General features: G+C 30.7%; 1 protein-coding gene across 12 annotated transcripts in view; it reads right to left on the bottom strand.

Moving 5' to 3' along the window:
• The window catches only part of LOC134697203 (probable 3',5'-cyclic phosphodiesterase pde-5), an 87435-nt gene that overhangs the window by 22771 nt on the left and 42493 nt on the right, over nt 1-22171 (bottom strand). For 8 of the 12 annotated variants that reach the window (XM_063559319.1, XM_063559309.1, XM_063559347.1 and 5 more), the window contains 16 exons: nt 22052-22101; nt 19883-19920; nt 19262-19385; nt 18756-18849; nt 17722-17780; nt 15655-15705; nt 14491-14541; nt 12627-12685; nt 11836-11887; nt 11209-11333; nt 10866-10958; nt 10051-10119; nt 9198-9312; nt 8022-8161; nt 3892-3981; nt 887-907 (listed from right to left, as the gene is read on the bottom strand). In XM_063559319.1, the coding sequence (XP_063415389.1) occupies nt 887-907; nt 3892-3981; nt 8022-8161; nt 9198-9312; nt 10051-10119; nt 10866-10958; nt 11209-11333; nt 11836-11887; nt 12627-12685; nt 14491-14541; nt 15655-15705; nt 17722-17780; nt 18756-18849; nt 19262-19385; nt 19883-19920; nt 22052-22101 (1231 nt within the window). The remainder of the gene's footprint in view (nt 1-886; nt 908-3891; nt 3982-8021; nt 8162-9197; nt 9313-10050; nt 10120-10865; nt 10959-11208; nt 11334-11835; nt 11888-12626; nt 12686-14490; nt 14542-15654; nt 15706-17721; nt 17781-18755; nt 18850-19261; nt 19386-19882; nt 19921-22051; nt 22102-22171) is intronic. The other 4 variants (XM_063559337.1, XM_063559329.1, XM_063559363.1 and 1 more) reach the window with 3 other exon arrangements.

The raw sequence follows: 22171 nt of genomic DNA on the forward strand, positions 1-22171 counted from the left end.
TATAATCATAACAAGATTGTGTCCTAAGTACATGAATGCCCCACTTGCATTATCATTTTCTATGTTCAGTGTACCGTGAAATTGGGGTAAAAACTCTAATTTGGCATTAAAATTAGAAAGATCATATTATAGGAAACATGTGTACTAAGTTTTAAGTTGATTTGACTTCAACTTCATCAAAACTACCTCGACTAAAAGTTTTAAACTGAAGAGGGACGAATGAACGGACGGATGGACGAATGAACAAACGAACGAACAGACCAACAGACCAGAAAACATAATGCCCCTCTACTATTGTAGGTGGGGCATAAAAATAAGGAGATGCAGCCTGACTGCCAATGAGGTAACTATCTATTTAAGGATGTAGACATAAACAATCAAAATTTCATTCAATATGTTGAAAAATTCAAAGTTTCTGTAAGCAGGTAGGTGTCAGACAGATTCTAAAAATGATCTCATGTTCCAGCTTAATGTGGTTAAGCTGCTGTCCATGTATAAAATCAGGATCAGTAAAACCTAAGAAAAGTGTGACGTAAATAATTAATGGACAAACGGATGGACAAACAGACGTTTATACAAACGGACAAATGTACTGACATAGTGAATGTACACATACATATTTACGAGATATACCCCTAAGTTCTTGAGTGTTGTTTATTTACAACAGACACAAATAGCTGTACAATGGTAAACAGTTCCTACATGCTGACTCTAAAGTGCAGGCCACACATGACAACATACCTGTACTATAATACAATTGCAACTTTTTTTGCAGATAAATTAAAAAGCTGTAAAATTGTGAAGATAGAAAATGAGAAATGGAATTAGTGAGTGATCCACTGCAAACAGTCTACTCTTCTAAACAGTGAGATTTAAATGGATATACCTTTTCTCATTTTCATTCTTTCTGCAAAACACAAAAGAAGAAATGATCTTATAGCACTATGCAGCTTTACAAATTATCTTCAATTTGTAAAAAAATACTAATACAATATTTTAAAATCAATTTTGCATTCCCCAAAACGAAAAAAAAAATATAAACTTTTTGTCCTCATAAAAAAACTTCACTTAACTTTTAATGATAGCTAAGCTAAGGCTGGGGATATCTATAAAGCGAAAAGCATATTTGATAGAACCAAAGCTATAATTTCAGAGAGGACCATATATCCGCAAAATAGTATCATAGATAAACCAAAATAAAAAAATGTTGTGTTAACAGTTAATAATGAGATCCTATATTTTCTTAAACTAATCTTTTTTCAAGCTGATTCTTAAATAAGAATATGAAGTCTGTTAAATACTTTCCAAAGATGGATTCTTTTTTGGATTTTACAACTTTAAATATTAAAGCTTTTTTCAAGTGCATTAAAATTGATTTACAAACAGAAATTCTCCACAACAGAAAAACAATTATGATTCCCCACACTTTTGACTACATTCTGTTTTTACATATTGCTGTTGTAAGTTGAAATAAAAATTTAGCAACCAATCAGACCCAAGTAAGGTTCATAACTAGAAACACAACATTTTCTTGTTTAGCAAAACAATTTTTTTCTACAGGAATATTTTGAGAAAAAGTTTATCTCATATTTGTTAGCAATCAGTCAGTGTCAGAGAATCAAAAACACTCAGAACTAAAATCTCACCCTTTTATATTGCTGAAAATATTCAATGATAATTGTGGAAATGTTCAGAGTCAATGCATATATGGAATTCATGATTAAAATGGCAAGTAAAAGCATAACTAGAGGCTCCAAAGAGCCTGTGTCGCTCACCTTGGTCTATGTGAATATTAAACAAAGGAAGCAGATGGATTCATGACAAAATTTGTGTTTGTAAATCTTACTTTACTAGTCTTGCTGCTTACATTTATCTCTATCTATAATGAACTTGGCCCAGTAGTTTCAGTGGAAAATGTTAATAAAAATTTACAAATTTTATGAAAATTGTTAAAAATTGACTATAAAGGACAATAACTCCTTAGGGGGTCAATTGACAATTTCGGTCATGTTGACTTATTTGTAAATCTTACTTTGCTGAACATAATTGCTGTTTACAGTTTATCTCTATCTATAATAAAATTTAAGATAATAACCAAAAACAGCAAAATTTCCTTAAAATTACCGATTCAGGGGCAGCAACCCAACAATGGGTTGTCAGATTCATCTGAAAATTATAGGTCAGATAGATCTTGATCTGATTAATAATTTTACCCCGTGTTGGATTTGCTCTAAATGCTTTGGTTTTTGAGTTATAAGCCAAAAACTGCATTTTACCCCTATGTTCTATTTTTAGCTGTGGCGGCCATCTTGATTTGATAGTCGGGTCACCGGACACATTTTTAAAACAAGATACCCCAAAGATGATGATTGCCAAGTCTGGATTAATTTGGCCCAGTAGTTTCAGAGGAGAAGATTTTTGTAAAAGATAACTAAGATTTACGAAAAATGGTTAAAAATTGACTATAAAGGGCAATAACTCCTAAACGGGTCAACTGACCATTTCGGTCATGTTGACTTATTTGTAAATCCTACTTTACTAAACATTATTGCTGTTTACAGTTTATCTCTATCTATAATAATATTCAAGATAATAACCAAAAACTGCAAAATTTCCACAAAATTACCAATTCAGGGGCAGCAACCCAACAATGGGTTGACCGATTCATCTGAAAATTTCAGGGCAGATAGATCTTGACCTGATAAACATTTTTACATCATGTCAGATTTCCTCTAAATGCTTTGGTTTTTGAGTTATAAGCCAAAAACTGCAGTTTACCCCTATGTTCTATTTTTAGCCGTGGCGGCCATCTTGGTTGGTTGACCGGGTCACGCCACACATTTTTTAAACTAGATACCCCAATGATGATTGTGGCCAAGTTTGGATTAATTTGGCCAAGTAGTTTCAGAGGAGAAGATTTTTGTAAAAGATTACTTTAATTTACGAAAAATGGTTAAAAATTGACTATAAAGGGCAATAACTCCTAAACGGGTCAACTGACCATTTTGGTCATGTTGACTTATTTGTAGATCTTACTTTGCTGAACATTATTGCTGTTTACAGTTTATCTCTATCTATAATAATATTCAAGATAATAACCAAAAACTGCAAAATTTCCACAAAATTACCAATTCAGGGGCAGCAACCCAACAACAGGTTGACCGATTCATCTGAAAATTTCAGGGCAGATAGATCTTGCCCTGATAAACATTTTTACCCCATGTCAGATTTCCTCTATATGCTTTGGTTTTTGAGTTATAAGCCAAAAACTGCATTTTACCCCTATGTTCTATTTTTAGCCATGGCGGCCATCTTGGTTAGTTGGCCGGGTCACCGGACACATTTTTTAAACTAGATACCCCAATAATGATAGTGGCCAAGTTTGGTTTAATTTGGCCCAGTAGTTTCAGAGGAGAAGATTTTTGTAAAAGTTAACAACGACGACGGACGACGGACGACGGACGACGACGGACGCCGGACGCAAAGTGATGGGAAAAGCTCACTTGGCCCTTCGGGCCAGGTGAGCTAAAAAGTCAAATACTATATAAAAGAGGCAAATCAAAAACTAAATCATTGTTTCTAAAGACCATTTTAAAAAAGCTCCAACAGCAATACTATGTTGGTCCTTGACAGCTATTTACAGACCATAAAGCTTCTAAACCTCACAAAATAATGATGTCAAAAACTAAAGCAATTTGTAAGCAAGATGACCCATAAAGTTTATCTGGTTTCTGTGACCTGGCAAAATATGTGAATGAAAATCATGAATCAATTATTAAGGGAGATAACACTGTTCAGCTCAAATATCCAATATGGAATTGTCTCCCTTTGCTTATAATGGCCAAATGAATACCACTGACAAGATGAATATAAAACAGTTTATATACTTACTTGGTGGCCATACTAAAGATATCCTTCATCATATATAACACATACAAACATTTTCTGTTGTCTTCTACGTCCCATGGAGAAAACTCATAACTGTTAAGTAAACATTAAATATTTCTTAACAAAGGGACACATATTATTAGTTACACAGAGTGTTAGTTGACCTTATACAATATTTATCAAATCAAGTCACTAGCACACATTATCAATTTGTAAGCTTCGTTTATTTTCAGTTGTTTATCATCAATTTCTTCCATATCTGTTTGGGCAAAATGTTTTTGATTTTTTTTCAATGTAATATTGTTCATTCTTATACAGGGATGTAACAGTTCTACTAACCGTGTTTTCTATTAAAACACACAGCTGACCCAATATCAAAGATACAGGGTCTCTACGTGTTTGCTTTTAACCAATGAAATTCCTTGAAATGAATAGGTGGTAAGATAAATTACAATATTTAAGTTTATTTTACAATTAATATGAAACTTAATTTTATCACAAATGCAACAAGAAACACATGGCTAAAAATGTCACCAATTGATCGATTTGTACTCTAATTACAAAAAGAACGTTGGCCCATTAGAACTGTGAAAGTGGTTAATGAATCAGCATTATTTGGATTTCCTAAATAATCATAAAATTAGCTGCTCGATCCTAATCGATAGTTATTTTCAATTAAGATATAATTGCAGTTAAATACTTACTCAATAATTCCTGGTATATTATCTGGAAACGTATAATTGCAGTTAAATACTTACTCAATAATTCCTGGTATATTATCTGGAAACGTATAATTGCAGTTAAATACTTACTCAATAATTCCTGGTATATTATCTGGAAACGTATAATTGCAGTTAAATACTTACTCAATAATTCCTGGTATATTATCTGGAAACGTATAATTGCTGTTAAATACTTACTCAATAATTCCTGGTATATTATCTGGAAACGTATAATTGCAGTTAAATACTTACTCAATAATTCCTGGTATATTATCTGGAAACGTATAATTGCAGTTAAATACTTACTCAATAATTCCTGGTATATTATCTGGAAACGTATAATTGCAGTTAAATACTTACTCAATAATTCCTGGTATATTATCTGGAAACGTATAATTGCAGTTAAATACTTACTCAATAATTCCTGGTATATTATCTGGAAACGTATAATTGCTGTTAAATACTTACTCAATAATTCCTGGTATATTATCTGGAAACGTATAATTGCAGTTAAATACTTACTCAATAATTCCTGGTATATTATCTGGAAACGTATAATTGCAGTTAAATACTTACTCAATAATTCCTGGTATATTATCTGGAAACGTATAATTGCAGTTAAATACTTACTCAATAATTCCTGGTATATTATCTGGAAACGTATAATTGCTGTTAAATACTTACTCAATAATTCCTGGTATATTATCTGGAAACGTATAATTGCAGTTAAATACTTACTCAATAATTCCTGGTATATTATCTGGAAACGTATAATTGCTGTTAAATACTTACTCAATAATTCCTGGTATATTATCTGGAAACGTATAATTGCTGTTAAATACTTACTCAATAATTCCTGGTATATTATCTGGAAACGTATAATTGCAGTTAAATACTTACTCAATAATTCCTGGTATATTATCTGGAAACGTATAATTGCAGTTAAATACTTACTCAATAATTCCTGGTATATTATCTGGAAACGTATAATTGCAGTTAAATACTTACTCAATAATTCCTGGTATATTATCTGGAAACGTATAATTGCAGTTAAATACTTACTCAATAATTCCTGGTATATTATCCGGAAACGTATAATTGCAGTTAAATACTTACTCAATAATTCCTGGTATATTATCTGGAAACGTATAATTGCAGTTAAATACTTACTCAATAATTCCTGGTATATTATCTGGAAACGTATAATTGCAGTTAAATACTTACTCAATAATTCCTGGTATATTATCTGGAAACGTATAATTACAGTTAAATACTTACTCAATAATTCCTGGTATATTATCTGGAAACGTATAATTGCAGTTAAATACTTACTCAATAATTCCTGGTATATTATCTGGAAACGTATAATTGCAGTTAAATACTTACTCAATAATTCCTGGTATATTATCTGGAAACGTATAATTGCAGTTAAATACTTACTCAATAATTCCTGGTATATTATCTGGAAACGTATAATTGCAGTTAAATACTTACTCAATAATTCCTGGTATATTATCTGGAAAAGTATAATTACAGTTAAATACTTAGTATATTATCTGGAAACGTATAATTGCTGTTAAATACTTACTCAATAATTCCTGGTATATTATCTGGAAACGTATAATTACAGTTAAATACTTACTCAATAATTCCTGGTATATTATCTGGAAACGTATAATTACAGTTAAATACTTACTCAATAATTCCTGGAATATTATCTGGAAACGTATAATTACAGTTAAATACTTACTCAATAATTCCTGGTATATTATCTGGAAACGTATAATTACAGTTAAATACTTACTCAATAATTCCTGGTATATTATCTGGAAACGTATAATTACAGTTAAATACTTACTCAATAATTCCTGGTATATTATCTGGAAACGTATAATTACAGTTAAATACTTACTCAATAATTCCTGGTATATTATCTGGAAACGTATAATTACAGTTAAATACTTACTCAATAATTCCTGGTATATTATCTGGAAACGTATAATTACAGTTAAATACTTACTCAATAATTCCTGGTATATTATCTGGAAACGTATAATTGCAGTTAAATACTTACTCAATAATTCCTGGTATATTATCTGGAAACGTATAATTGCAGTTAAATACTTACTCAATAATTCCTGGTATATTATCTGGAAACGTATAATTGCTGTTAAATACTTACTCAATAATTCCTGGTATATTATCTGGAAACGTATAATTACAGTTAAATACTTACTCAATAATTCTGGAAACGTATAATTACAGTTAAATACTTACTCAATAATTCCTGGTATATTATCTGGAAACGTATAATTACAGTTAAATACTTACTCAATAATTCCTGGTATATTATCTGGAAACGTATAATTACAGTTAAATACTTACTCAATAATTCCTGGTATATTATCTGGAAACGTATAATTACAGTTAAATACTTACTCAATAATTCCTGGTATATTATCTGGAAACGTATAATTACAGTTAAATACTTACTCAATAATTCCTGGTATATTATCTGGAAACGTATAATTGCAGTTAAATACTTACTCAATAATTCCTGGTATATTATCTGGAAACGTATAATTGCAGTTAAATACTTACTCAATAATTCCTGGTATATTATCTGGAAACGTATAATTGCAGTTAAATACTTACTCAATAATTCCTGGTATATTATCTGGAAACGTATAATTACAGTTAAATACTTACTCAATAATTCCTGGTATATTATCTGGAAACGTATAATTGCAGTTAAATACTTACTCAATAATTCCTGGTATATTATCTGGAAACGTATAATTACAGTTAAATACTTACTCAATAATTCCTGGTATATTATCTGGAAACGTATAATTACAGTTAAATACTTACTCAATAATTCCTGGTATATTATCTGGAAACGTATAATTACAGTTAAATACTTACTCAATAATTCCTGGTATATTATCTGGAAACGTATAATTGCTGTTAAATACTTACTCAATAATTCCTGGTATATTATCTGGAAACGTATAATTGCTGTTAAATACTTACTCAATAATTCCTGGTATATTATCTGGAAACGTATAATTACAGTTAAATACTTACTCAATAATTCCTGGTATATTATCTGGAAACGTATAATTACAGTTAAATACTTACTCAATAATTCCTGGTATATTATCTGGAAACGTATAATTGCTGTTAAATACTTACTCAATAATTCCTGGTATATTATCTGGAAACGTATAATTGCTGTTAAATACTTACTCAATAACTCCTGGTATATTATCTGGAAACGTATAATTACAGTTAAATACTTACTCAATAATTCCTGGTATATTATCTGGAAACGTATAATTACAGTTAAATACTTACTCAATAATTCCTGGTATATTATCTGGAAACGTATAATTACAGTTAAATACTTACTCAATAATTCCTGGTATATTATCTGGAAACGGTGTAGATTTGATAATTTTGTACTCGTCATCGGTACATTGAGCGTGATATGACAAAACTTCTAATGCCACTTTATATTTCTGTTCTGATCGTCTTATCTTGTCATACAACTGTAAACAAAAGGTCAAATCACATACAACTGTAAAGGTCAAATCACATACAACTGTAAACAAAAGGTCAAATCACATACAACTGTAAAGGTCAAATCAACAATATATTAATGTTTAATGTATTGTAGGTCCAATTAAAATTTTGATTTGGCAGAATATCTACCAATTAAAATATATGATGCAGACTCTAGAATTTTGTTAATTATTAAATTAACAATAATATTCCAAAACAATCTGTTATAATTCTTATCTCATTTGCATATCTATAAATACTTGAATTGGATTGGTCAATTAGAATTTTTCTCTTGGTTTACACTTCGATAAACCATGTTTCCGAAACTACTTTTGTAATCTAATCATGCATGATTTACATTCTTGCAGGGATACTGGGATTTTCAGCAAGTTGAAATTATAAAACAATTGCATAACAGTTGTTTATATTCTAATGTATATTTAATCCAATAAAAAGAAATAAAATAAATGCACTAAACCTTCGAAAATGTATAAAAATAAAATTACGGCAAATTTCACGAATGATTTGGCGAATTTTCGTCAAAGCAAAACAGGACGTCATACGATTGAAAACTTTCAGACGAAAGATTATTTCGTTACTTGTATTCTTCAAATTCGGATAGTATATAATTTAAATGAAGTTTTTGAGGTAGGTGCTAGTTCATTTAAGATTCTGTTGCATTTATCGAACATTTAAGTTTTTTAGAAAGTCAAGATGGTGACGTACTCCTTAGTTACGACATGCCATTGTGCTTCTGATGGTGCATATAGTAGCCATCAAAGTAATACTGTTAATTAATAATCCTGTATGGTCGGCTGAAGAATTATAAGTATTAAACACATTATTTCTAGAGGTTATTGATGTGTAAACCGGGGCTCTTACTCACAAACTTTACATAAAAGTCCTTCGACTTTTTTCAGTTTGTGAGTTAATCACCCCGGTTTACACATCAATAACCTCTAGAAAAAATGTGTTTAATCCTATAATAAATCATTTTTTTGTTTTCTTTTGTTGGTATCATACCTTGGCATGATGTAAGGCAAGTCCACAGTATATAGCAAATGTTTCAAATGATTCTTCATCAGCCATTGTAAATGTGCCTTCCTTTTTATTGACCATCTGTACAACACCAATTATACTGAAATAAAAGAAATTATCAGTAGTCACTAATATCCACACATTATCATCTTTTGTTGCTAAATTTACTTATCATATAAGATGAAAATAGGTGGTAAATACTGCTATTTCAGAGTCAAACAAATATCCATAATTTTACTCCTCTAATGTCATACAACATATTGCAAATTAGATGAAGTTTTTCTGAGGACAATTTATCATGAATTTACACTAAATCTGGTAGATGTATACTGATTGATAATTTAGTTTGATAGAACATGATTTACTTGTTAGTTGTAATTGGTTTTGAACTGTCTTTCAGTCACTGTGAACATTTTCATATCAGTACTTAATTGTGTCTTTTGATTCTGTGTTCACTCTTTCTTGTGTTTTATATCAATCTATGGAGTCATGCCATTTCTAACTAAATGTTAGTTTGTCTTGATGTTGTGCTCTAACAGCAACTTCCTATTTTAGTGGTGAGTTCACCACTTACTACATGCCTGAAGCCTGTGACTCTATGTTGTTGTTGGTTGCTGTCTGTCATATTCAATTTTTGTTTATGGTTTTGTATGGGACTTTTAGACAATAGAGTATGGGTCTTGCTCATGGTTGAAAGCCATACAGTGTCCTAATAGTTGCTTATGTTACTGTCCATTTGAACTCTGCTGAATAGTTGTCGGATTGACAGTTTTCATATTCAGTGTTTTTTTTCATTCTTCTATGTAAACAAATACAAGAATATTAACTGTTGACTAACCTCCCTCTTATATAAATAGGCATACACAATATAGACTTTGTTCTGTACCCTGTCTGCATATCAACTTCCCTGTAATAATAATAAATATATATAAGTGTCTATCAACAAGGACTGTAGAATGTAAGATATGTGTTGAAGACTTACACAAACTGTTGAGCTCATGAGCAGCTGCAAAAGCTCAGTTTTATTTACATGTATATGTATGTGGTAAAGTGGAAATCATTTATAAATTTGTATAACTAAAGACTACAATTGCCACCAAATATAACAGTAATTACCATGACAAGATATTTTTGGTAAAGAGCAAACAAGTATTGAGTACTATGTGTTGTCATTCAGGTTTATATCAGGTAATCATTGCTATATCCTGATCTTGTGTTGTCATGTAGGTCTATTTTTATAAATGAGTTAAGTTTTGGACAGGTTTGATGTGTTCTGTTGGACTCTCAAATATTTGTGGTAATTCTTTTTGTCCTTTTTACAGCGGATGACCGTTGAGGGCATTCCAGTGTATTGCTATTGCCTAAATTTCCATTATGTAAATTAGTTTTGGGATTATAATAACCAATCTATAAACATAATAAATACACTGACATCATCGAAGCAAAATAACATTCCTTATTATGTACAATGTACAATGTATCATAAATATTGTGGAGGTCATGTGACTTACCTGTTGAACCTTCCATCATTATAGGCATCAGTAATATTTAGCACCTGCCCAGTGGAGGTCATGTGACTTACCTGTTGAACCTTCCATCATTATAGGCATCAGTTATATTTAGCACCTGCCCAGTGGAGGTCATGTGACTTACCTGTTGAACCTTCCATCATTATAGGCATCAGTTATATTTAGCACCTGCCCAGTGGAGGCAACATGACCAGCTACACCCTTGTCCATAGGAAATCTGAAACAAAAACATATATCTGTTAATGGGAAAGCATAGTAGCAAAAATATGTGTCAGACTTAAAAAAACAAACAAAATTTTGGCTATGGCATATGCAATACAATGTCCCATACAGGCAGAAAATGCACTGAAGAATTCTAAAGTTTTAATGAAATCCAGTCCTTGGTTTTTGCTTGTAGATTTTAGAAAGTGTGAAGAGATGAACAAAAAACCCATGTGTTTCACAAGGCTATAAACAGATTTTCTTACCTAATTTCTTTCTGTGGAACATGTTCTTTACCCGTATCAAATATTCGAGCATATAATTCAGTAGTTTTTGTGTCTAGGAGAAACAATGATGCTCTGTCAGCATTCACTAGTTTTTTAGCATAATTCTGAAAATGAAAAAATCCCTTGATTACTGTAAATTCATTAATATCTGTTGGATACTATTTTTTGTGGATTTCTTGGGTACAGGGGAAACAAAATAATTTTTTTCTAAAGAAATGTATGCAGACTTGGCCAAAACCACTAAATTAAATATCCACAAATATACAAGTTTTACTCAATTCATGAAAATTGGTACCAAGGAAAATAAATGAATCCACAGTATCTAGTATTAAACCAATGGGAATTCAACTACAATATCTGAAAAGTTCTCAATATAAATTTCATAGCTCAGCTATTTAGAACATAGTTTATGTAAGCAAAGATTGCCTTGTAAAACAGCAAATTGCACAAAACAGATTTAACAGTACTGAAAACAGGTACATGTATAAAATAGCAAAATTTAAGAAATACTGAATGGGTACTAGATAATTGAAAAGGTCTGCACTATTGTGAATATATGACAAATTTTCATGTCAAATATTTGAGAGATTACAGTTTGCTACTTACCATAATTTTCATAATAACTGTATCCATGCTGACTATGTCTTGAAATATTGACCTATAAAACAAACAAAAAAATTACAAGTTTATAGCTTAAAGCTGTTTTGTGATGCCTTTTATCACTTGAAATTCTAATAAACATACTTTAAAGGAGCAAAATGACAGATGTCACATGTGGAGCTGGATCTGCTAACCCAGGGTTTGTGTTGCTCATTCTTCGCTCTTTTTGTGTTTTGTTGAACAACTGTTCATGTATTTTGCAATGGCATTGTCAGTTTGTTGTTGACCTATGAGTGTGAATATCCCTGCATTATCCTGATTTTTATATATTGTTATAATTTAATGTTGTACAACAACATGTAAATTTTATATTTGTGTATTTTTTTTTAACTTTTGGTTACCATGTATTGTCAAATGTAGCTAAAAACATTCATAAACATCTACATATATAAACAAGAATGTGTTCCCAGTACACGGATGCCACATCCGCATTATCATTTTCTACATTCAATGGACCGTGAAAACTTGGGGAAATTTCTAATTTGGCATTAAAATTAGAAAGATCATATCATAGGAAATATCATGTATACTAAGTTTCAAGTTGATGGGACTTCAACTTAATCAAATACTACCTTGACCAAAACTTTAACTAGAAGCAGGACAGACGGATGGACAAACAGACGGACAAACGAACGAACAGACGGAAGCACAGACCAGAAAACATAATGCCCATAAATGGGGCATGAAAATGTTCAAACCTGAATGTCTTAAAAACAATAAAATGTTTCAGAACTTACTTTGTGACTGCTAACAAGAAATCGTTTAATTTTCTTTGTCTCATCATACTATTATACATCTGTAATAATATATATAATAACACACTATAATACATGTAAAATGATAAGGATATATACTACAAAACATCTGTATAAAGGTTACCTGAAATACACAGTCTGAAACCTATTTGCTTCTCTCAAATGAAATACTAGTAGTTACCAAATATTATCTAAATTTTCAATTTATCTAAAATTATCCTTAATAAGAAAAACAACTTGATCATTATAAGCATAAAGACAATTCTCTTTTAATAATCAGACATTTAGTCATCCTATGTTTTATCCAGTTGACTTCTATTTCAGTAAAGTAAAGCAATATTTAACAATTATTGAATTTCTTCCACAAGAATAACATATTTTACATGATAAAATAGAAACTCTTTTTACCAAAAAACATTTTTATCTACAAATCTTTACTTTGAAAATACTTAAATTAATTTTATTCAAAATTCTTTCAATGAAAGTTTCAATAAAAATATATATAAGCTGTCAAGACACCTGACAGTAATGTTTCTTTAGAACTAAAAAGTAGTTTTCTCAGAGTTGTGTTCATGTAATTTGGTAAACAAATATTTTATGAATTATTGAGCAAGGATATAACATTACAACTTGCTTATTCTAGAAATAAAGCGACAAGGGGGTTGAGAGGCACTTTTTTATAATTATATATTTTTAGGATACTTTTTTATATATATATGAGAAGTATGAATAACTTATCTGGAAATACACTGTTGACACATAAATATGTACTCATAGGCAGATCCAGGGGGATGGTGGGGGGTCCTTTTTTGGGGAAAATTTGGTTGATTATATAGGGAATCACTGAAGCATGACTGCAGAGTGCCCCCCTTATGAAAAGTGCTCGATCTGTCACTGGTACTGGCTTTATGCAAGTATGATTATAATAGTGCAAATGTTGAGATCAAAATAGCATACACTTTAACATATAAACTTTCTAAAACATTCAAAGTCAACGAACCAGAAATAAAGGTGTGGGGTCAAATTATCTCAATACAAATGAAAATGCTAAAACTAATCATTATTGAAAGTTTGAAAGTCAATGAACCATGATGACCCTGGTTGTCAGGTAATACAATCTGCATGAAACTGAGACATGCAAATTTTGATACAACTGTATACCAACTATCATTACTTTACCATTAGTAGTTTGTTTGTCATATTGATCTGACTTAATCACAAGCTTTAAAGTGTCAACTATGCAAGAGTTTTAATGTCTGATAGACCATTAGTTAGGTGAAGGTGCCAATTAACCACCATGGAAATGTAATCTGTCAATGCTAAAACAACCCTATACCAAATATCATTGATCTATCACTATTGGTTTCCATTAAACTGAGCCAATCAAAACTTTATAAAACTAAGCAAAAACTTAAAAGTCAATAAACCAAGACTATGGGGGAGGGGGCAAATAATATCTACAGAAATGAAATGTGCAAATGCTTTAACAATAACTGCATACCATATATCCTTCACCTACCTCTATTAATGGCTTCCATATGAACTGACCTATTCAAATGCAAACTCATTCAAGGTGACATTGCAGATGAAAAACACAACACTGAAGTCTTGTCAAGATGAGAAAAAAATGATTTTTAGCTTCATAGAAAAATTTGAATAGACAAAATTGTGCCTTCAACCCATTTGACATTTATTTCTAGATTAGCCCCCAAATACTAGGAATCAGGCATGAAGCTTTAAATAAAAGCTGGTTGCAATAGATGGTGAACATAAAATGATACAGATTAACAAGGGTGTAACATTACTCCATGGTAGACTCATGCAGCCAGACAACATGATATACTACCTCTATAAAATAGACAGCAAAGCTCCCCCAGAAAATCATGTTAGCTGCAATCTAAAGCAGAAATCATTAGTCAAAACATGTTTGCTGCAATTTAAAACATGATTTATGTGCTTGAATTAATACCACTATGCAAAAATTAGAAAAGTGCAAAGCAGGACATATATCAGTGCATTAAATATATATAACACTCTCAGGGATATAGAAAATGCAGAAAACTATTCTGCTGTAATGAACAATACATACAAAGAACGAAACGTGAGTTTTACATTAAAAGCTAAATGTAACTTCTTTATTCACATAAATATCTTACTTTTGTGTCCCAAAACTTGTTATCTGTGAATTAAATTCAATTGAATTTTCTTTACACATTTTAGGTAAATGGTGGCTTCATTATCACAGAGAAATACTTTCTGATAAATAATTTTGAAAGTATAGCATCATTTTTTTCATAATATATATTTATTCATTACAGCTGTATAACTATATGACTAATAAATATAGACATTGCATATTAACCTTTTTTCAAAAATAAAGGGAAAAGAAGTTGAAATATTCATCACACTGTAATTGGACCTCTCAAAACCAGGGATATAGAAAATGCATAAAACTATTCTGCTGTAATGAACAATACATACAAAGAACGAAACGTGAGTTTTACATTAAAAGCTAAATGTAACTTCTTTATTCACATAAATATCTTACTTTTGTGTCCCAAAACTTGTTATCTGTGAATTAAATTCAACTGAATTTTCTTTACACATTTTAGGTAAATGGTGGCTTCATTATCACAGAGAAATACTTTCTGATAAATAATTTTGAAAGTATAGCATCATTTTTTTCATAATATATATTTATTCATTACAGCTGTATAACTATATGACTAATAAATATAGACATTGCATATTAACCTTTTTTCAAAAATAAAGGGAAAAGAAGTTGAAATATTCATCACACTGTAATTGGACCTCTCAAAACCTACCCCCCCCCCCCCCCCCCCCCGCCGCCATTTCATTGATCAATTTATTTTACAAAATGCATTACAACTATATAGTTTCAGGAGAAATCAAAAATAAAATATTAATATGCAATTTGGCTATTCTAATCGATTAAAGCAGAAAGTACACAGCACACATATGGTTATATATAGAGCACACTTAGGTTTACCTGCACATACTCCACACATACATCAGCCCAGACTAACAATGTAGCAGTCACCTAGAACACACAACAGTGAAACATGCACACAAACTACACTATTACAATATTCAATGGAATTCTCATTTTATACAGAAACAAAAATATTATTTACAAATTATCAATTGACATATGCAAAGGATGATGGGTAATTTAATTGCTTGTTCACCATGATGAAATAATGTTAAGTCATTGGTTGACACCATAACGAAATAATGTCATGCCATCCGTTGACACCATAACGAAATTATGTCATGCCATTGGTTGACACCATGAAGAAATAATGTCATGCCATCGGTTGACACCATGATAAAATAATGTCATGCCATTGGTTGACACCATGATAAAATAATGTCATGCTATTGGTTGATACCATGATAAAATAATGTCATGCCATTGGTTGACACCATGATAAAATAATGTCATGCCATTGGTTGATACCATGATAAAATAATGTCATGCCATTGGTTGACACCATGTAGAAATAATGTCATGCAATTGGTTGAAAACCATGATAAAATAATGTCATGCCATTGGTTGACAACATGAAGAAATAATGTCATGCCATTGGTTGAAACCATGATGAAATAATGTCATGCCATTGGTTGCATCAGTTCATATCTGCCATATTTGTATTTCAAAAATAGTTTTGTTACAAACTTGGCTGTTAGTTTTTTCTCCCTTGAATTGTTTCTCATTTTTCTTCATGTCAGGGCCTCTTATATATGGATTTTCTCATTATTGAAGGCTGTGAGGTTGCCTATAAGTGCTAACTTCAACTTCTGTTAAGCTCTGGTGGATAGTTGTATAATTGGCAATCACACTATCTACTAATTTTAGTTATACATTTGTTTAAAGTATTATTTTCTGTTAAATAAATGAATCTACAGTAAATGTAAATGAGACAGCAACTCATTATTCAAACAAATCTTTGGTTTAACGATTTCAAAGAGTCTGTTGATATATCTTTAATATTGCCCTTTTTCTTATACATAATAATAAAATTGAGAATGGAAATGGGGAATGTGTCAAAGAGACAAATACCCGACCAAATAAAAAAACAACAGCAGATGGTCACCAACAGGTCTTGTAAAGCAATGGAATTCAACATTCAATTACATTTTATACATAATAATACATTTATATATCTTTATTCATATTTTGTTTGCATATCAAATTACATTTACATATGTTAAATTGATTTTATTATGTTAAACAACTTCATGCTCAAACAAAAATCTAGAAAGAATATGCTAAAATTTTGTTAAAAAGAACGATGTTAGCCCTTGATGCTTAACTCATTGTAAATATTGATAAGATATCTATTCAAAATTAATGCAATATGCAGTTTGTATAGAATGGAATTCATTACCTTATATAAACCCTATTTTAACTTCACATGGAGTCAAAAGTTTTAAAAGTCTACATAAAATCTTGGAACAAATATGTTTATCAATTCATTTTTCACTTAGCTTTTTGTCAACAAGCTTTTATTCTATCATTTTATTCTAGTTTAAATTTCAAAGCCATTATGTATTTGCATTTAATATATGTTTTAAAAGTTGTAAAAACTACCCTGAATTTAAAAGGACAATGTCTGATATAGTAAATTAAACAGAGTATATGTAAAGTGAGGTTGACTTATTCCCAATGGTTACAATTTTTGAGGTAAAAGTTTTAGTTTTTCGTTTTTGACTTACGAAGTAACTAGATCCAATGAAGAAATAAGGGATGCTTTAAAGAAATAAGAATTGTTCAGAAAAAACACTTCTAAAACCTTCAGTCAGAATAACAAGTTGAATTACAAATGAATTAGGCTGAGTTATGAAGGAATCAATTCTGACATGTATTTAAATAAAAAAATAAGTTTGCAGGTTACACTTATATAATGACTTAGTGAAAATTGTTTTAAGAATCATAAGAGGTGTCTTTTGGGAACACATAACATGATCTTTTTTTATCATATTATGAATTATGAATTATCCCTCTTTGTATAACTGACAATCTAAGTTTAACTTGTAGAGGTCTGATGCCTACCTCTTCATCTTCTTGAGTAAATGAGTCGGTACTGAATTGTCTGTAAAGTTCTATTACACCTACAAAACATATATTAAAATTAAACTATGACTAATGCAAAGAGACATGTAGAACTTAATTTGATGCTGTATATCAAATTTGTTTTTGTTTATTGCTTGATTTGTACTTTAATCAGGCTGTTATAGTTCTCACTTGATTTTTTTTTTGCTTTTGACATTGTGAGATCATTATCTTTCCATACAGAATGGGTTTTACTATTTGTTGAAGACCTATAGTAGCTAATGTTGTACTTCATATGGTTTCTGGTGGAGAGTTGTCTCATGGGCAATAAGACCACATCTTCTTATCTTTTACGTTAATATCAGATATCGATCACCTATAAAATTGACATACATGTACTTGATTTGGAAGTTGAGGAACTATATTTGATTATTATGTAGATTTAGGCTAAGATGTTTGTGTTAAACCTTTGCTTCATATTTAGTCATGTGTCTTGCATACCTCATCTGTTTTCTGGTGAAATTGAAGATTTAACAAAACCTACCTAACACCCGAGAGTCTTCTTGTAATATTGGAATGGCTAGAAAACCTACCTAACAACCCTTAGTCTTCCTGTAATATTGGAATAGCTAGAACACCTACCTAACACCCCTGAGTCTTCTTGTAATATTGGAATGGCTAGAACACCTACCTAACACCCCTGAGTCTTCTTGTAATATTGGAATGGCTAGAACACCTACCTAACACCCCTGAGTCTTCCTGTAATATTGGAATGGCTAGAACACCTACCTAACACCCCTTGAGTCTTCCTGTAATATTGGAATGGCTAGAACACCTACCTAACAACCCTTAGTCTTCCTGTAATATTGGAATGGCAAGAACACCTACCTAACACCCCTGCGTCTTCTTATAATATTGGAATGGCTAGAACACCTACCTAACACCCCTTAGTCTCCTGTAATATTGGAATGGCTAGAACACCTACCTAACACCCCTGAGTCTTCTTATAATATTGGAATGGCTAGAACACTTACCTAACACCCCTGAGTCTTCCTGTAATATTGGAATGGCTAGAACAGTCTGGACGTGCTCCATCTTTATACCTAGGCCAGCTGGAAACCTCATGTCCTGATAATGAAAGTGAATTCACTAATAAAAAGATAAATATTACACCTTATTTGAAGTTTTTTCAGAAAGTCAAAACATAATTGGAACTGTGCAATCTTTATCACATCCCTTGAACAGATATTAGTAAATTTCTATTGTAAATTAGCTAAAGTTACAGCATGGTTGGTTCTAATTGGTTTAATATCTATGGTCCTTTTAAGCCAGAGGCCTTAAATTAAGACTTTATCTTTCATGAATTAATAAAGAAATCTATTTTTTTTTTATTTAAGACTCATGCATCCCTCACATTAGTAAAGTACATTATTATAAATAGCTATGATGAATAAATAAAATAGCATGAAAAATTCTAGAAGTGCTTTCACTTATTCAATCCAAGACCTTAAATAAATGATTGTATCCTGATTGAACCTACCCCCTGAACATGGTTAGTTCTGATTGTATCTTTTGTTTTGGCAACATAAGATGGTAGGGATGTTCCAGTTTCTATGTTACCAATATACGATCCCTCAGAAGGTCTGTCTGTTGTACGACTTCCCCTATACAGAAACATAATATAAATATAACAAATGAGAATGACTTACACTTGTGAGAAAATAATAAATAGTAATCACACCAATCATTGGTGTAAACTATTTAATCTTTAATTTATTTTTAGTTTTTCGAAAAGAATATGTTAATCATTGTCACCATGAAGGCAATATTATTTTCAAATACGACATTCTGTTACAGACATTTCTTATTGGTGAGGTCAAGAATTATTATAATTTCATTCTGTATTTGTCTGTATTTGTAAGTATATCATATATGTAGAATTATTATGAATATCTGTAGAATTACAGACATTCCTTATTGGTGAGGACAAGAATTGTGATAATTTCATTTTGTATTTGTCTGTATTTGTAAGTATATGTAGAGTTATCATGAATATCTGTGGAATTACAGAATATTGTACTGTCAATCGATAAATAGCTTTAGATTACTGAGTCATGAACCCTTCAAGCCTGAGAACATATAGTACCATAGGTTTACTAACCTGCTGGATGATATAGGTGATACTTTATGATGATACAGCTGTGAAAACAAGAGACAATTATCTTTATAACCAGCCAATAATATTGATCTGTTACATTGTCAGCACTATAACGCCACAAATTAGCAACCTCATTATATTCCATGTAGTTAGATAGTTTTTTTCCATAAAGACAGTTTTCCATTTTTTATGAGATTAATTGCTGTGGGTATTGTTATCATGGGTACAAATTTTTGTGGATTTCATGGGCACAGGGGAACTAAAAATTTCATGTTCAATGAAATACAAATTTTCTATATGAATATATGCAGACTGGGAGAAACCACAAATTTGCAAGTTTAACTCAAACCACAGAAACTGTACCCACAAAAAAATAAATGAATCTTTATTATTTTGTTTTAATGATAGGCAGTTTGGGTAAATTTGCCTCCAGAAAAAAGGTTTCAGCTGTTTTAGTAGTATACTTCAATGGTTATCTTATTAAGGTACATGCTTTTGATAATTACTTTGGATTATCTTTTTAAAGACATGACATAAACAGTGATTAATTAATGATCTGTTTGGACTTGTTGTTAGTTCTCTTCAAAGTTAATGTATAGTTCCATTACAACTTCTAGGTTTATGTTTCAACGTATTTTATAAGTAACAGTAACCCTACGCAACATTTAGTATAAAATAAGGTACCAAAATAAAACTTAAGTCCCAGCCTTCATGTACAAAAGTAGGATTATGTAGCTTCGGAACTGTAGCTCTTAGGTCCTTTGTCCATAAATAGTCAAAAATATCAGAATGCCCTTAGATCTACAGTTCCACAGCTATAGGACTCTGTATCTTGTAATGACACAATCACAGAGTTGTTATATTGTATTTCCTTTCTGTAACATTTAAGTTTATATCAATGATGTATTGAGTTTAAAGTTTTTATTCTGGCACTAAGTGTTTCTAAAATTTATATGATTTTGTAAAAATATATGAGTTTCTGTAATGTGACAGTGTGATGTGAATTAACTTGATTGTGTCCTTCAGAGTGCCAGTTTTAATAATTGTTAAAAACTATTCTGGTATTTTGTTAACTATAAATGAATTTGCCCATGGCACATATATACTGACTAATTCATCCATAATTAATGTGTTTATTATGAGAACATGCAAAGTTACATAATAATATGTATCTTCTTTACATACAAATTAGGTTACATTAAATCAAACTAAATATTATTTCCTTTGTCAGTAAATATGTTTTTAAAACAGCATTAACTATGATTTTGTTCTGACCATTTACAAGATCAGAATATTGAATAATAACATTCTAACATGGAAGTCAAAGTTAAGAGTAATACTTGTAAAATGTCTGCAGTTATCATATGTGTAGCTTCATATGGTGGCCCCAAGCACCCCCACCCTTAATCTCCTCTATTTTGTTTCCTATTGAAAACTTTGTAATTCTGATATACATTTTAGTATTAATCAAATTTGCGAGTTTGAGTTTATTGGCTGGACATGAATTGAGCAGCTGAGGCCTTTGATATTTCAATTCACCTGATATAACTTGAGCTATATATAAATAGTTTTGCACTTTCTTTTTAAGAACTATGTAACTCTTTGAAATTTTTGCTTGTTTCTAATAATTTCTTGAAGGGTTCAAAAATATGTGAATAAACATTTCCTACATGCCACAAAGACATTCTGATTCCTTTTTCTTTTTCAGATTATAATCATTTTGTTTTACAAATAAAAAATATAACATTTGTTTTCAAAATAGTTTCCATGGTAACCTAGTCCTTTTCTTTCTGCTAGAGTGGTTAATCATACAGAAAAGTATTTTCTCCATCATTATTTTGGTTTATTGGATTACAGTACAATTACTGGAATATTATTTCTATTCTTAGATATAATCTTAATCTGACCCAAAGGTACATGGTATCATTAATCAGGAGCTGCTTCCAAAGGCTATCAACCTCCATGGAGGATATGTCATTTCTCATACACTAACCATAATGGATTTGGAATTACAACATATATAAATGGAAATTTTTCTATTTCACTGGTTTTTGTTGCCCCTTGATCTCCTTTAAAATCAATTTATTTTCAGTCACATATGTAAAGTAATGAAATGTTTCCACCCAAAAGCAAACATAAAATAATATCAATTTGAAGCAGGTAATTTTTTACCTGTTGATTACTGTCTGCCAGGTATAAATTGAACCCATCTGCACTGGTTGCTGAAAAATAAATGTGTCATTATCATAACATACAAGATAAAGAGAAAATCACTATAATACACTATCATTT

This window comes from Mytilus trossulus, chromosome 1 (genome assembly GCF_036588685.1).
Source record: "Mytilus trossulus isolate FHL-02 chromosome 1, PNRI_Mtr1.1.1.hap1, whole genome shotgun sequence".
NCBI classification, from domain to species: Eukaryota; Metazoa; Mollusca; class Bivalvia; order Mytilida; family Mytilidae; genus Mytilus; species Mytilus trossulus.